Source organism: Saccopteryx leptura, chromosome 1 (genome assembly GCF_036850995.1).
Source record: "Saccopteryx leptura isolate mSacLep1 chromosome 1, mSacLep1_pri_phased_curated, whole genome shotgun sequence".
Classification (NCBI taxonomy): Eukaryota; Metazoa; Chordata; class Mammalia; order Chiroptera; family Emballonuridae; genus Saccopteryx; species Saccopteryx leptura.
The window spans coordinates 179,491,902-179,508,212 of NC_089503.1; the positions used below are offsets into that span (position 1 = coordinate 179,491,902).

Genomic DNA, 16,311 nt, shown 5'->3' on the forward strand with positions numbered 1-16,311 from the left:
GCCCCAGGCGCTAGAGTGGCTCTGGTTGCGGCAGAGCGACACCCCGGAGGGGCAGAGCATTGCCCCCTGGTGGGCAGAGCGTAGCCCCTGGTGGGCGTACCATGCGGATCTCGGTCGGGCGCATGCGGGAGTCTGTCTGACTGTCTCTCCCCATTTCCAGCTTCAGAAAAAAAAAAAAAAAAAAAAAAAAAAAAAAAAAAAAAATATATATATATATATATATATATATATATATATATATATATATATATATATATAAAAGACTTGGGTGAAAGGAACTTGGGAAAAAAATATTTCAACACATATTCCTAATACACAAAGAGCTGCCACAAAAGAATATGATAACTAACAGAAAGATGGGAAAGTAATATATACCATAAGTCAATCCCCAGAAAAATTCGTGTGAAAGGCCTCAAATATGAAAAGGCATTCACCTCCCCCAATAGACAGGAAAATTTAAGTTAACACAATGCTACCACATTTTATCTCTCAGATTGGTAAATAAGAAGAGTAAAATCAGAAAATACAAAAAATAAAACCAGTGCTACCAAGGATAGGGAGAAATAGGCACTTTTGTATACTAATAGCAGGAGTGAATTACTATAATTTGGGGGGAAGCAGGTTGGCAATTTCTGTTACAATTTGTATTTGCAAATCACACCCACCAACCATTCCTCTAGCACAGAGGTCCCCAAACTTTTTACACAGGGGGCCAGTTCACTGTCCCTCAGACCGTTGGAGGGCCGCCACATACAGTGCTCCTCTCAGTGACCACCAATGAAAGAGGTGCCCCTTCCGGGAGTGCGGCGGGGGGCCAGATAAATGGCCTCAGGGCCACATGCGGCCCGCAGGCCGTAGTTTGGGGACGCCTGCTAGCACATGCATACACACAAAGCAGCTCTATTTCACAAATAATTATATAATTGGAAGCACATGAGTGTCCATTAACAGCATACCATGGTCTATGAAACCTTTAAAAACATTGGGTTAGATCTAGACATTGATTATGAAGATGACCAGGACATGTTGAGACATAAACATAAGTTGTCTATAGTGTGTTAGGTACCATTTGGAGGGCATAGAGGAGGGAGGAAGAAAATTTAGAACTATGTATTTGTTGGTCTAAACGACGAAATCTATGAGGGTATATATCAAATGGTTAACATTGATCACTAGGAGGGGACATTGTTTTAGTCAAACGCTGCCATACTTATTTAGTTTAAAAGCCTTTATGTCAGTGCCACTCTTGACAACAGTAGAACTCTGGTGGTGAAGCAAGTGGTCCAGGATTCGATGAAACTGTGGCTAATTTCTGGTTCCAATCTGGAATTGAAAACAAATTAATGATTTCTTTTATGACTACTTTTGCTTAAATTTTAACTCCCTGCCATTTCATCCACAATTGTGTATGATAACAAAAAACCTAGGAGGTTTAAGGCAAAGGAATATGTTGAACAGATGTGTAAGAAAAGGACTTAGTCAAAGGGTTGCTTATGTGGCTCAATCTCTGATTCATATTATTGAATTATGCAAAAATGTAAATGACATAAATTTGCATTTTGACATCCTAATTCTAGAACACCCCCAAACCCTTTAAACCTTACATTATAAATGGGCCACTGTATATCCTCTCTGTATCAGACTGCACTTGTTACCATCCCTAGATTCATACCCATTGGAGTTCCCTCAGATCTTACAACCTCTTGTCTAGAATTACTAACAGTTCTGCGTATCTGCAGATAAGGGTTTATGGGGGAGGGACTTGGATGGGATACAGCAATCATTGCATCTATGCTCAATGCACCAAAGACCAAAGTGTTTCAATGGTAGCATTGTGACAGCACTTACTACGTACAGTGCTATGCATTGTATTACATGGCTTGCTTATATTAACTAATATTCACAGTAACCCTCAGGGGCCCACTGATATTACCACCATCTCAAAGAGGTTAATTTGCCCCAATTAAATGGAAGAGGAGGAGCCCACATTTGTCCCAGGATCATCAGGCTCCTAAGTCCCTAATCTGTGCACAGTTCTAGTCCGCCTCCTATATCACTTCAATGGCATTTAAAGAAATACACATTTCTTGATATTAAGGACGGATAACATTTGGAGAGTAGACAAGAACTGCCATCCCTGGAAGCAGTCCTTAAACTCCTAGTGCACAGAAACCATCCCCTCTAAACTTCACATCCTTGTCCTCATCCAGTGCCCCTAAGTGCAGTGTCCCCATCTGTGGTGTCCCCGTTTCTTCCCCACCATGCACATTGCATCCATCAAGGCCCAGCTCAGTCCCCACAAATACCTGCTGCTTTCCTGGCAGGTGTAGGCCCCAGCAATCTTAGCTTCCAACGTTAGCTCTCTGCTTGGTACTTAATCGTTCTGTGTTGCCTCATCTTCCCAATTAGATCGTGAGCTCCCTGTGGCTGAGTTCACAGCCTGGACTCTCTTTCCCCTCCTCCCGTGGCCCCCGGCTTGATGCTAGGGACATGTAGATGGTAAATATTTAACTGCTTTGCTAAACATTCACCTGGTTCTATAAGTTTAGAAAGAATTAGCACTTGTCTTCTATAATAAGCAAGGGAGAAAACCTTTTGTCTCTGTCTTTATAACAGGATTCCCCTATAGCAGAGAGATTGTAAGAAAGGTCTTGTTTGCTATCACTTTGGAATCCAGAGTTCCACCTAGATTCTTGCATGTAAAGGAAACAGATTTCATACTGGGTCAGTTTCAAAAGGACAAGCCACTGAGCCAGTTCTGTGGGCACAGGAGCTCCGTTGACTCCTGACCACCTCTCCCTTACAACCCTCCTGGGCCCCTGGCAGCTTCAGTTCTCCCAAGCCTCACCTGTTCTTCAGCTGTGGCCTATGCCCCACCCCACACCAGCTTCCTAGAATGTGACCTTCCGAAGGCCTCCCTCCTATGGGACCCCAACTGCTACCACCTGCACTTCCTCCTAGCTCCTCCTTCCCTAAATGACCTATCGCAGCCCCCAGCTACTTCCCTTCCCCCAGCTCCCTCCCTTCTCAGCTTAGACCTTCCCAGAACCCAGCTTTGCCCTGCTTGCTCGCTGGCTGGCTGGCTCGTAAAACCTCTCCTCCCAACTCCACCTGTCAATCTCCGGAGCCATTGCAGCTTTGTCTACTGCCACCCCCACCCTGGTTCAGGTCTGCCTGGTCCTACCCGGGTCCCACTCTTCCTGATTGCAGTTGTCTGCTGTCCCTTTGGGACCTGAGTCCAAGCCCTGCGTTCTGGCTGGGATCTTCCCTCAGGGGAGGAAAGAAGGAAGAGAAGTTTCTTCCCCACTCCTCTTCCTTCTCCGAAGTTTTCTTATTTTTTTAAAAAAGTGAATTGTTGGTCAAATACATTTGTAAATATGATATATATGTTTGCTCGCTTATAGTTTGCATTGGGTGTGGGGGACAGGCTGTAAGCAGGCAGGGTGGTTATAGCCTAAGGCAAAAAGGTTGGGAACCTTTTTGGCTGAGAGAGCCATGAACGCCACATATTTTAAAATGTAATTCCATGAGAGCCATACAACGACCAGTGTACATTATGCATTATCCAATAAAAATTTGGTGTTGTCCCAGAGGACAGCTGTGATTGGCTCCAGCCACCCGCAACCATGAACATGAGCGGTAGGGAATGAATGGATTGTAATACATGACAATGTTTTATATTTTTAACGTTATTTTTTTAATTAAAGATTTGTCTGCAAACCAGATGCAGTCATCAAAAGAGCCACATCTGGCTCGCGAGCCATAGGTTCCCGACCCCTGGCCTAAGGCTTAGTTTTTAAGACTAAGCCTTTCCCACCCTTTAAATACTAAGATCTTCAAAACAGCTTTCCCCACATCCTTGACTGTTGCACGATGTGGGGTGGTACACTCTCATGAAGAATCCTGTTATGTCTCAGGTAAGTGACTTTGTATCAGAGACTTCTTTGTTTGTATATTGGATTAAAGGTTTTGATTTCTACACTATAAAATGGGGCAGAGGAGCCCATGCTGGGAGAGAGCAGAGAAAGGCCACGTGGAGGAGAGGAGAAGCAGGCAAGATGGTGGAGTGGTGAAGGAGAAGCCAGTTTGTGTAGAGAGAAGGAGATGGGGAACAGGTGAATAAGGCTGGTGAGGTACAAACCTTTAATCCTAGGAAAACTCGGATAAATCAGTGGCTTTGGGAGCCCTGAAAGGAAAGGGAAGTGTTTTCCCACTGTGTGTATTTCTTGCCTGCTGGGTGCAAGCTAGGATTAAAGCTAATTCATCTGTCCGAATCAAATGCAAACCTGCATGGGCCAGGTGGCTGTGATGGTGGCCGTGGCTACTGGCCTTAAAGAATAGAAAATGATTCACTCTAAAGAAAAGTCCTAAGGAAATGGTGGCACAAGCAACAATCAGTAGTGAAGGGGCAGTATAGCTTCAAGGTGAAGCACAGAGTTGGGTCTGTGTCTGAAATGTCCCGGGTCTGCACCCTACTTCTCCTGCCCCCTGCAGTGTGGTGTGGGGCTAGTTAATTAACAGTCTCTGCAACCCGGTGTCCCTGGCTGGAAAACAGGGAAGATGAAACACTTTGCTCCGAGAGTTGTGATGAGGACCTAATACTTGCCGGCCTCAGTGTGACAGAACCAGAAAGGGTGGGCTGTATTCACTTAGAAAGTCTGTCACTGAACTAATTCATCCCACTCACTCAAACCCAAAGCATCGATGATGACAGGAATACAGGGTCCGTCACATTCTCGCACATTCTGCCACATAGAGAAACACAACATAGGGAATTTAGAATTTTTGAAAGATGCCTCACTTGTCAAGTAATGGTCATGAAGGCATTTTAAAAAGAATGAGGAAGTTTCCTCAGCAATATGTGACAACGGGCTCCATGAGGAATGATCAGACTTGAACCTGCTTCCTATCAAGGATGTTATTGCATTTTTTTTTTTTTTACAGAGACAGAGAGATAGGGACAGACAAACAGAAACGGAGAGAGATGAGAAGCATCAATCAGTTTTTCGTTGCGACACCTTAGTTCATCGATTGCTTTCTCATATGTGCCTTGACCATGGGCCTTCAGCAGACTGAGTAACCCCTTTCTGCAGCCAGCGACCTTGGGTCCAACCTAGTGAGCTTTGCTCAAACCAGATGAGCCCACACTCAAGCTGGAGACCTCGGGGTCTCGAACCTGGGTCCTCTGCATCCCAGTCCAATGCTCTATCCACTGTGCCACTGCCTGTTCAGGCTGTTATTGCATTTTCATGCTTGAAGTCTACACAGGGAGCTAGGGAAGGAGGAAGCAGCCCAGCCCTTGGGAAAGCCCTCTGAATTCTTCCTGCACCTGGACATGTGCACACCCCTGTCCCCACGTGACTGGGCCCAGACACACTGAGCCAGCAAGCTCATGACAGTCGCTACTCTGGGGTGCAGGCAAGGTTGATCTCAAAGGGGGAGAGCAATTGACTTGACTTACCAATCTTGTAAAATGGCAGAGAGTAGTCCCTTAGGTAAGTAGTTTCTTTATACCATGACTCGGCAGGCTTTGAATATCTTCGAAAACCAATATATTGAACAAGAGATCGTTGGTCTAATTGAGGCTGACATTGTCTTTTTCTCTTGGGTGGCATTGCCAAGTCTATAAGAGGTCTAAATGAAAATAGAAATGGCTTGCTGAATACCCTGTCGAGGCAATGTTCTAATAAACAGATGCATTTAAAATTATAAAATAGATGAGGTGAGCTGCTAGAGATGTAAAAATATTGAGTGTTGGGTGAGATTTAGAGACATCTAACTCCTATTATTTAGTAGGAAGATGTAGTCTTTCTTGATTGTATCACAGTGATTAATCATACTTAAACAAGGTGACTGAAACTGCTTAGTCCTAATGCATTGTTTACACACTCAGGTAAAAGCTTGATTGTGATGTGCCTTCTTTAAAGAGAGAGTGTGTTAACAGAAATAGAATAGTGTGACTGATGATCAAAGACAGCAAGAGTATATGTAGTCTGATCATATGTGTGCCAAAGTTCAGGACCGGGAAGAGGTGCTGGGTGGAGAAGAACTGCTCCGTTGTGGATAGGTGCTCTGTTGTGGGAAGCACCAGGAATTCGCACCCATATCTTCGACTTGCTCTTATTTCATGCTTAATAGGTACTTGGTCCTTTAAAGTGGTATTTTAAATGGTGGGCAGGAACACTCCTGTCATTACAAAACCATGTTGCCCACTGTCAATCAAAACATCAGTTGTCTGGTGGACATGTCAGTAGCATCTTGTAAGTTTGGGTTCTGTGTGACCATCACTATCAGTCTAGTACCTTTTGTGCCACTGACTGACCCTGGTGATTGGTCCTAGATCTATCTACTCCTGCTGGACTGCCTTTGCTTTGGGTATTTGTATAGAACCAGAATATTGTCCATTTTCAAGTTATACATCAGTGTCATTTGAAAAGACAAGGCTTTCACTCAAAGGAGGGACTCTAATGCTGAAAATATTAAGTTGGTAGAGGACTATATCTGGAGAGGGTAAGCCATTAGCAACCTCTCAAGTTATACTATGACTACAAAAACTGAAGTTAAGATTGGTCCAAAGGACTGCATTATATCCTGTTTTTTGAATTTAAAAAAATCTTTATTTTTGGCTCCCCCCCCCCCCCTTCTTGTTCTTAACTAGAAGCTTAATAAAATCACTGATTGATATTTGCACCAAGTTTTCCCCTTAAGGCTAATCTTGGGCAGGCACAAGTCTTGTCAGAGCCAAGTAGGTCAGGGTTCCCTTGACCTGAGCCGCCCTGTGGTCCGAGGGCTGACAGTTAGGTGCAGGGTGCTGGAGTTGAGGGACTTGCCAGAGTCCACAGAACAACGTGGAGAGTGCTTTGGGGGGCTGGCCATGCTCAGCTCTGGCTGTGGAGGTCTGTCCTTTCCTTTCTTATCTATCTTCTGGCAGAGGACACAACCCTAACAAGAGTTTAACGTAAGTGTGTATTTGAGTTGGAACAAAGGGCTTTTAACTGGGAGTCAGAAAATGTGGATAGATTCCAGTCTTAGCTTTTATACCAACCCAACTGGACCTCAGGTGAGACATCTCACTTCTCTGGGCGGCATCTTACTCATCTAATTGGATCAGAATGACCTCTACAACTACTTCCAGTTAGATCATCTATTCAGTTTAGACTCTGTACTACTTTATAGATGCTATGGCTCTCTTGTCTTTGCATGAAAGGTAATCAGGGTTGACTATATCAAAGGTGATTAAGAGAAAAAGAGAAATTTGTAAAACATACCAGATGAATTCAAAATAATAGCAATCATATTTTGAGTGCCTACGATGCTCTGGAATTTTATATCAATTATTTAATTTAATAGATAATAAAACAGACTCAGAGAAGGAATGAAAATTGCCCAAGAGTAGACATGTCATAATTTACTCAAGTTGCTGCTTTTAACTACTGTGGTTTCCAGTCTCTAAAAACTAGAATACTGCATCAAAGTATCTTTTTTTTATTGTTGTTGTTAAAATTATATCCTTAAAGACAAACATTTAGGATAAATTTGTATTTTTACTTAGAATGAAATGGAGACTTAAGAAGGTTAAATTATTTGACTAAGTTGAAACTCCAAACTCATAGTGTTTTCTAGATAATATAATAGAATTTCAAATTTATTGCTGATTATAAAGGTAATATATATTTACTAGAGAAAATCTGGAAAATAAGCAAAAAATAAAATATAAATGCCAAGAATGTCACCACTCATAAATAATTGTTGTTGACAGTTGGGTGTATTTTCTTCCAAAAATTTTTTTTCCATTAAAAAACAATCATTATTATTGTTCTCAGTTTTATTATTACAAAATGCGATTCCCCACTTTAAAAAAATGTATCATTCTAACTTCAGTGTCATTTTTGAAAATGAAGACTTAGGGAGGCGTCTCACCTGGGAGATCTCTTTACCCCGTGATCAAAATAGACCCTGGCCAGCTGCCCAGGGAGATAGCCTTGGTGGTCCCTTCCAGGACGAACAGTGGACGTGCTGGCAGAGAAAGGAAGAGGCGAGAAAAAAATCAAAGTTAGTTCTTTACGGAAGAATGCCAGCTCCGGTGTAAGAATTATAAAAAAGGATACTTGGTCTTTGTTCCCATTTCCTGGCACAGAACTCCTTGGACTTTTTTTTTTTAACTCTTAATTAAATATTTTTTTTTATTTCAAGACTTACTTTTTTTTTTTTTTTTTTTTTTTATTTTTCTGAAGCTGGAAACGGGGAGAGACAGTCAGACTCCCGCATGCGCCCGACTGGGATCCACCCGGCACGCCCACCAGGGGCAACGCTCTGCCCACCAGGGGGCGATGCTCCACCCCTCCGGGGGGTCGCTCTGCCACGACCAGAGCCACTCTAGCACCTGGGGCAGAGGCCAAGGAGCCATCCCCAGCACCCGGGCCATCTTTGCTCCAATGGAGCCTTGGCTGCGGGAAGGGAAGAGAGAGACAGAGAAGAAGGGTGGGGGGGGTGGAGAAGCAAATGGGCACTTCTCCTATGTGCCCTGGCCGGGAATCGAACCCGGGTCCCCCGCACGCCAGGCCGACGCTCTACCGCTGAGCCAACCGGCCAGGGCCAAGACTTACTTTTATTTTATCTATTTCAATTACAGTTGACATGAAATATTATGAGTTTCAGGTGTACCAGCATAGTGATTAGACATTTGTATAATTTATGAAGTTATCCTCCCCGATTAAGTTCAGTTTGCAGCCGGTACCATATACCTAGTTATCACAATATTATTGACTCTATTCTCTGTGCTGTAGGCCCTTGGACTTCTTTTTTGACAGAAGTATTTTTTTATCCATTTTTCAGAATTCAGTTTTCAGGAATCATAAGGAAATATTTGATGTGTCAGGTAATAGGTTCAAAATATCAGAGAGAAAAAGAGTAAGTCTATATTTAAAACCAGTGGGGCAAATGTTGCTAATTGTTGAAAAGTGGGAATTGGAACATGGGCTTTTATTATTATTTTTTAAATATTTTATTGATTGATTTTTAGAGAGAGAGGAGAGAGAGAGAGAGAGAGAGAGAGAGAGAAGGGGGGAGGAGCAGGAAACATCAACTCCCATATGTGCCTTGACCAGGCAAGCCCAAGGTTTCGAACCGGCAACCTCAATGTTCCAGGTCGACGCTTTTTCCACTGTGCCACCACAGGTCAGGCCCCATGGGCTTTTTTTAATAGTATTTTTTCTACTTTTGATATATTTACAAACTTCCACAATAAATTTAAAGAAAACTGATAAATACAGAGGGGCTAAAAATGAAAAAGCACTGTGATGGTCTTGTGAACCTGGGTTGCTGGGTTGGGAGGAAGGTTTGAAACACAAACAAGAGTGAATGAGGTGGAGGATGGCAGGAAGTACTTCCAGGGCGCAGGAAGAAGAGACAGGTGTTTACAGCTGAAATGCAGCAGTGTCTGGGGAGACGAGGTTGGGGAGTAGTGGTACCTGATCTTATATTTAGAAATACATCTCACTTTAGAATGAATTAATTATTTTTTTTATTACATTAGAGTTGAGCATCCTATGGATATTTTAAAATTATGTGTAGTTGGATTCTGTTATTGATAGATTACCTTTCTAAGAGTAGTAGGGACAATATAAAACATTTGTTGTAAAATAAAAAATGGGGTGTTGTGTCTGAAAGGTTGATAACCACTGAATTAGGTAATCTTTGTAGGATTTAAAAAGAAGATGAATGACAATACAATTTTTATTTTTAGATAGATATTTGCTGGTGACAGTGGAAAACAAATTTGAGGACAGTCTGACTAGAAGTAGAAAGACTGATCTAGAACTGAGTATAGTGACTTATGTGGGACACGGTGAAGCTCTGAGCTATGATGTGTTGGAACGGGGGATGGAGAGCAGGGGACTGAGTGGGGATACACTGGAGAAAGGACTGAGGTCAAAGACAGGGAGCTGTCCAACAAGTCTTACACTTCAGGCATTGGGAATGATGTCATTCCCCAGGCGAGGGAACACAGGAAGGTGGCTGTTGTTGGAAGGATGCCTTTATATAGACTTTGTGATATGGGCGATTTTTTGGGACCTTTCACAGATTCTGAGCATTCAGTAAGTGCCATAAGAATTCAAAGGGGCCCTGGCCGGTTGGCTCAGCGGTAAAGCGTCAGCCTGGCGTGCGGGGGACCCGGGTTCGATTCCCGGCCAGGGCACATAGGAGAAGTGCCCATCTGCTTCTCCACCCCTCCCCCTCTCCTTCCTCTCTGTCTCTCTCTTCCCCTCCCGCAGCGAGGCTCCATTGGAGCAAAGATGGCTCGGGCGCTGGGGATGGCTCCTTGGCCTCTGCCCCAGGCGCTAGAGTGGCTCTGGTCGCGGCAGAGCGACGCCCCGGAGAGGGCAGAGCATCGCCTCCTGGTGGGCAGAGCATCGCCCCTGGTGGGCATGCCGGGTGGATCCCAGTCGGGCGCATGCGGGAGTCTGTCTGACTGTCTCTTCCCGTTTCCAGCTTCAGAAAAATACAAAAAAAAAAAAAAAAAAAAAAAAAAGCAAAGGGAAGAGTCAGTAGAAAAGTAGTAACTAGTTTTGCATAAAGTAGCTCACCAATATGTGTTCAGTGATGAATGGAAACTTAAACTATGCCTTCAGTCCAAACATCATTTACTAAATGTATATAATCTACTCTGCGTACCCTCCTAGCTTCTAGCTGACTCAAGAAGCAGCTCTTCTTCTCTGAATGCTCTTTGTTTGCTGAAATAGTGACCTGAGTAAAGGTAATGGGCTGAGAAGAGGGAAGGATTGTGTAGGGTTTGAGCAGGGAATAGGATGGGGAAGTGATTCCATGTGAGGACAATTCCAGAAGTCAAGACTTAGACAGAGATGGGATCAGAGTGGAGCATGTGGGGACCAGTGGGGTCCTCAGTGTCTAACTATTGATAGTATGAAAGGCAAGTGCTGTGAGTCGGGTGGGTCTGTCTGTCTATTCAAACAGGACTCAGAGAGCTCTGCTTTTCAGACAAACCGCAGGCTGTCTGGGCCTGCTCAATGGCGGGGATCATATGACTGAGCTCTGGATAGTAAATACCAGTGGGGGATTAAGTCATCAGGAGAGAGAGAAACTGGCACAATACTAGGTAACAAATGGCATTTCTGAGTGCATGGCAGTGGGAGACCGGGCTCTCATAGGCGCTCATCCAGTTTCCGGAGCATTACCTAAGCCTTGGATATGATTACCCCAGGGCCACACCACAGTTTGTTAGACTCCAGTGGGGTTCCACAGCCACACTGGCTGCTCATGCTGCTGTGCTGTTTGCAGTAGGCTGTGCTTTGACCATGGACTCTTCATGGGCAGGTACACAACAAACACCTGCTGAGAACAGGTAGCAACCCGAGCACTGCTCCTTAGAAACAGTCTGTGCAAGTTGTTGTGAGGATGGAGGAGCCCGTCACCGGCACCAGGTGACACGCTCTGCCATCAGTCCCTTGAGAATGTCTCTTGGCAGGTTTTGGCTCAGGAACGGAGAGTGGGGACGTGTGTAAGCAGTTGGGTGTTGGGGGTGGGCTGGGTGGAGAAGCAGGCTTGGGGGATGATGAATGGGACACTTCACCTCCAACTCCTTGGGTAGACTTTCTAACTACTCCTATGTGGCTTCCAATGAAGAGGTGAAAACATCAGTTTTGGGAAGAGAATTTTTACCTCCTAAGGGGAAATGCCTAGTCTGGCATGTCAGTCAGCACCTGGCCTCTCCCAAGATGGGGTCGGTATGGGAAAATTGATAGATGATGAGAAGAGCACGTGCCAGCAATGCAGTCCTAGCCAAGGAGCCCTCCCGGACTCTGCTCCCACCCATTCGATTGACTCGGCTTTCAAGATTCTGGAACCAGCTCCCTCTCTTTATCCTCAGACGGGAACAGGAGCCCACCTGTGTCTGTCTTACCATACATTATTTACACGGCCTGGACAGCTCGGCTCTTTGAAGTGATGTGTTCAGTTCAGACAAGAGCAAGCCTGTGCCTGGGAAGAGTGAATGTAACCGGAGCAGGATCTGGGCTCAGGCGCAGACAAAATTCAATATGCACAGGCGAGTCAGGATGTTGATCCCTCAGGAACCTGGCCCCATGGCCAGAGGTAGCTGTGTTATTGTGACTATGCAATTCTCTGTCATGTCTGTGCCTCCTGCTCTACAGGGATGATCTCATCTAATTCTCATGGCCATTTTGCCAGGTAAATATTAACACCTGGATATAGAAGAGATGACTAAGGCTAAGAGAGGTTAAGTGCACTTTCTAAATATTACCTGGCTAGTAAAAGCCAGAGCCATGAATCAAACCCAGTTGTCCAAACTCCATGTTGCATCCAAAACCATCTATATATACATATAATTACTTTTTTTCCAGAAGAGTTCAGTGCTGTTTTTGTACAAACTCTGCAATGCCCTGACTTACGGGCAGAGAGGAAGTAGACATAATGTACCAACGGAGTAGGAAAAGAAATAAAGACACAGCAGTATTAGCTGGAAGCTGCTTTTAAGTAAATAAAGTAAACACTTATGCATTTGTTCAATAAAATGTATTCAATAAACGCACTCAATAAAACATGTCTTTGCAGTGTGCTAGGGGTACAGTGATGACAAATATTCTTTTTCCACTCAAGAATTTATCATCTGGTAAGGAAAGCCATATTCAGGCAACTAACAGTCAGGAAACAGAGGATCAGGGAGAATAACTCAGTAAGGACACGAGCTGGTAAGTACAAAAGATGAAAAACCCCATGCTGGGACCCTCGGTTTCCTAGAGTCAACTGTCTGCATGGCATCCCCTCCCCCTCGAGGACAAAGAGGGATTCAGTTTCCTCATCAGTAAATGATTACATGAGAATCAATGAGACATCTGTGCATGTCCTTGCTGACTAAGACATCCTGTCTATGCCTGGTGCTGAGCTGACCCAAGAGCTGCCTCTTGATCTTTTAGAGACAGCTTCAAAATCAATGTTTTACAAATCTGTTGGAGTCTGACACAAATTCTTTGTTTTGTCATCTCCCACAGCATTTTAAGTGACTCTGGAGCATCTGGGGCTCCCCAAACCCTACCCAGCCCTACCCCTGAGTGACAGGCCTGTAGCTTGGGGTTAGGACAACTTAACATTTGTATCTAGTATAATTCTTATCATGAAAATTCTGTGTGGTCACTATTGTGAACCATTTAATATTTCTTTTTATTTGATGCCCCTAGTGGTTTGTAATTCAGTTTTCCCTGGTAAACTAGTTAGGCAGTTAAGAATGGATTGGATAAAGGCTTATGTGGGAAGGTGGCTCTTCTCCAAATACTGTTAGTCCCCGGGAAGCCAAACCACAAAGAAATGACAGAATGATTTTTCTCATTTAATCTTTCATTTTCACTTTTTTTCCATACAAATGTGCATAGGGCCTGGCATGTATGACAATCAGCTAGGCAGAGGTGGGGAGGGTAGGTTGTAGAGAGGCAAACAAGCCCACCCTGGGGGAGAGAGCCAGGAAGTGCAGTAAAGTTCAGGGATCAAGAGCCCAGATGTTGGAGCCAGGCCAGTGGGTTCAAATCCTACCTCTGCCAATTACAATCAGCTGTGGGATCTTGAGATGTCACTTAACCACTCTGTGCCTCAGGTGTGCCTCCTACTCTGCACCTCGCAATTGTTGTGAAGATAAAATATGTTAATATGAACTTAGGACAGTGCTTGGCACAGAATAAGAGCTACATGAGTATTCACTATTATTCCAGTGGGTGAGACAAACAAGAAATAAAATAATTGTGATAAGGACCACGGGGACCTGTTTCCAAAAAGGGTGTAGATGGAAAATAACACAGTTGGAGAGGTGGATGGAAGAAGACCTTCTTTATTGAGGAATAGCTCTCTGAGCAGTTGACAACAAGCTAAGCCCTGCTGGGTGACAGAGGGCCAGGTAAGACAGGACAGGCCAGGGTGGGGGAGAAAGAACATGTCCAAAAGCCTTGAGGTATAAAAGAGCATGGCCTATGGAAGGAACAGAAGAAAGACAATGGGGCTTTGTAGATGGGCAGGCCAGTTTATTCATTATAGAGAGGGGAGAGGGGGTGGGGAGGAGCAGAAAGCATCAACTCCCATATGTGCCTTGACCAGGCAAGCCCAGGGTTTTGAACCGGCGACCTTATCATTTCCAGGTTGACGCTTTATCCACTGTGCCACCACAGGTCAGGCAAGCAGGCTAGTTTATGTAAAGCTTTTTAGGCCCTGGCAACGAGTTTGGATTTGATGCAAAATGCAATGATTGCAGGGCTTCATGTAAGGGGGGTGGCTTTGATCCAGTTTATATTCCATGAAGCTCAATCTAGAGAATGGATTGCAGGAGGACAAGAGTGGTGGTTGGTGTAGATCAACAGGGGAGAGGCCATGGTGGTCTGGACCAAGTGTTGTCAATGGAGATGGTGAAAATCACTCCCATGGGAGATCTATCCTGGAGGCAGGATTGAGGAACTTGCTGATGGATTGGACCCACTATTGTTTTCAAGGCAGGGAAGGCAGAAAGTAGACAAAGGCCTGGTCCACCAGGAGTCCTGAAGGTGGGGCGGGCACCCGGTCTGGCTCAGATGGTGTGCCTCCTCGTGGGGCTCTGATGGATGAACACAGAGGACTGACTCCAGCCCAGCCTTGGGACTTGGGTGTCTTTCGCACAAAGTCCCACCCAGACCCTCCAGCTCCCCATGGGCTGGCTCAGGCCAGGACCAGTGACTGACTTGGTTCCACTGGGCCCCAGGCAGCTTCCACAAAGGGAAGTTTGTTTCCATTTTCCCCAGAAGATGAGACTATAGTTAAATACATCCAATCTTGGGCAGAAGGGATTTCAAACATACATAGAAAAACCAAACACTTGTGGGGAGACAAAATCAGGAGATACTGGAACCCACCCTGTGCCCTCCTTTTATAGATTTTGGAGAGGAAAAGATAGGTTCCATATTATCTCTGAAAGGGAGTTCTTAAAATATCTAGGAGCCAAGAATCCTTCCCTTACTCCCCTTCCTTCTCCAGTCATTTCTGGAAGCATCAGAACTTATCTTTGTTGATTGAATACTGTTAAAATTAACCAATTACTAGAATAAACATGAGTCTTGCTCAAAACCACAAAGGGAATGGTGCTTCAGGAGGCTGACCCCAAGTCACTCACTTTGTAAGGGTTCCTGCCCCTTTCAGAGCTTTTAAATCTCTGCAGATCCCAGAGCGGGAGGTGAGGGGAGGGTGGGGTTAGGGTTTACAGACTGTTACACAATCTCTCTCAGCAAGATGAATTTGGTCCAATAAAATCTGTTAGGACTTGCTATTCCTGGGTCACAAATGAAATTGGAGAAAGAATAAACTTGTCCCTAGCTTCTGTCTGTGCAGTCACCTCCCATTTGGCAGAAGCATAGGAGTGGTTTGTTTGATTCCAAGCAGAGTAAAGGGGTCCCTTCTTGCTAAAGACAGTCACCACCAAAAACCAGTACCCTTCAGTCTTCCAGGAATTTGGAGTTGCCTCTTTGCTTGGATTCTGCCATGAGTGTGGGATATATAGTTTTTTCTTTTTTTACAACTAAACCCAAAGAAACGTCACTAGAACCTTCTGGCAGAAGCTGGCTGTCCTTCACAGAGCAGTGTGGTGAGCAATGCCTACTCCCCAGGTGCCTGTGTGCCCCTGGGGAAACGTACCAGGGTGGGATCACCAGGTGGCGGTCAACAAATTCTCGTAGCTGGATGGTAGTCATGATGAATGAGATTCTGGGGAAAAAACATTAAGGTTCACATGGCAAGTTTATACACATTTCCAGGTATGAGCTATCAAGTCCTACAAAGTCCTTCTTATCTTATTTTATTATTTATTGATTTGAGAGAGACAGAGAGAAAGAGAAACATTGAGCTGTTCCTGTATGTGCCCTGACTGGGGATTGAACTGGCAACCTCTGAGCTTCAGGACGATGTTCTAACCAACCGAGCTGTCCAGCCAGGGAATACAAAGTCCTTGAAAGTAGAGGATTATCAGGGGGGCTCAATGAGGGAAACGGAGGGATTGAGCAAAAAGAAAAAAAGAAAGAAAAAAAACCCTCATGGACACAGACAACAGTGTGATGACTACCAGAGGGAAGGAGCGTGAGGGGGGGCTAAGGAGGGGGTAGGTGGGGGGGTGGCGGAGGATGGTGGGGGGAGGATAAATGGTGATGGATGGAGACTTAACTTGGGGTGCTGAACACAACAAACAGTATATTTGTAGATAGTGTGTAGAATTGTGCACCTGAAATCTATAATTTTGTTAACCATTGTCACCCTCCAGTAAATTAAATAAAA

The 16,311-nt window shown here is 44.5% G+C and overlaps 2 protein-coding genes across 2 annotated transcripts in view; one reads left to right on the forward strand and one right to left on the reverse strand.

Moving 5' to 3' along the window:
* Positions 1-16,311, forward strand: part of ADSS2 (adenylosuccinate synthase 2) — a 76,178-nt gene that overhangs the window by 50,228 nt on the left and 9,639 nt on the right. The window lies entirely within an intron of this gene.
* On the reverse strand, positions 1,235-15,734 carry SPMIP3 (sperm microtubule inner protein 3). Its single transcript, XM_066361508.1, has 4 exons — positions 15,679-15,734; positions 7,921-8,016; positions 5,462-5,634; positions 1,235-1,323 (listed from the first exon to the last, which is right to left on the reverse strand). The coding sequence occupies exons 1-4, from the start codon at positions 15,732-15,734 to the stop codon at positions 1,235-1,237; spliced, it is 414 nt and encodes a 137-aa protein (XP_066217605.1).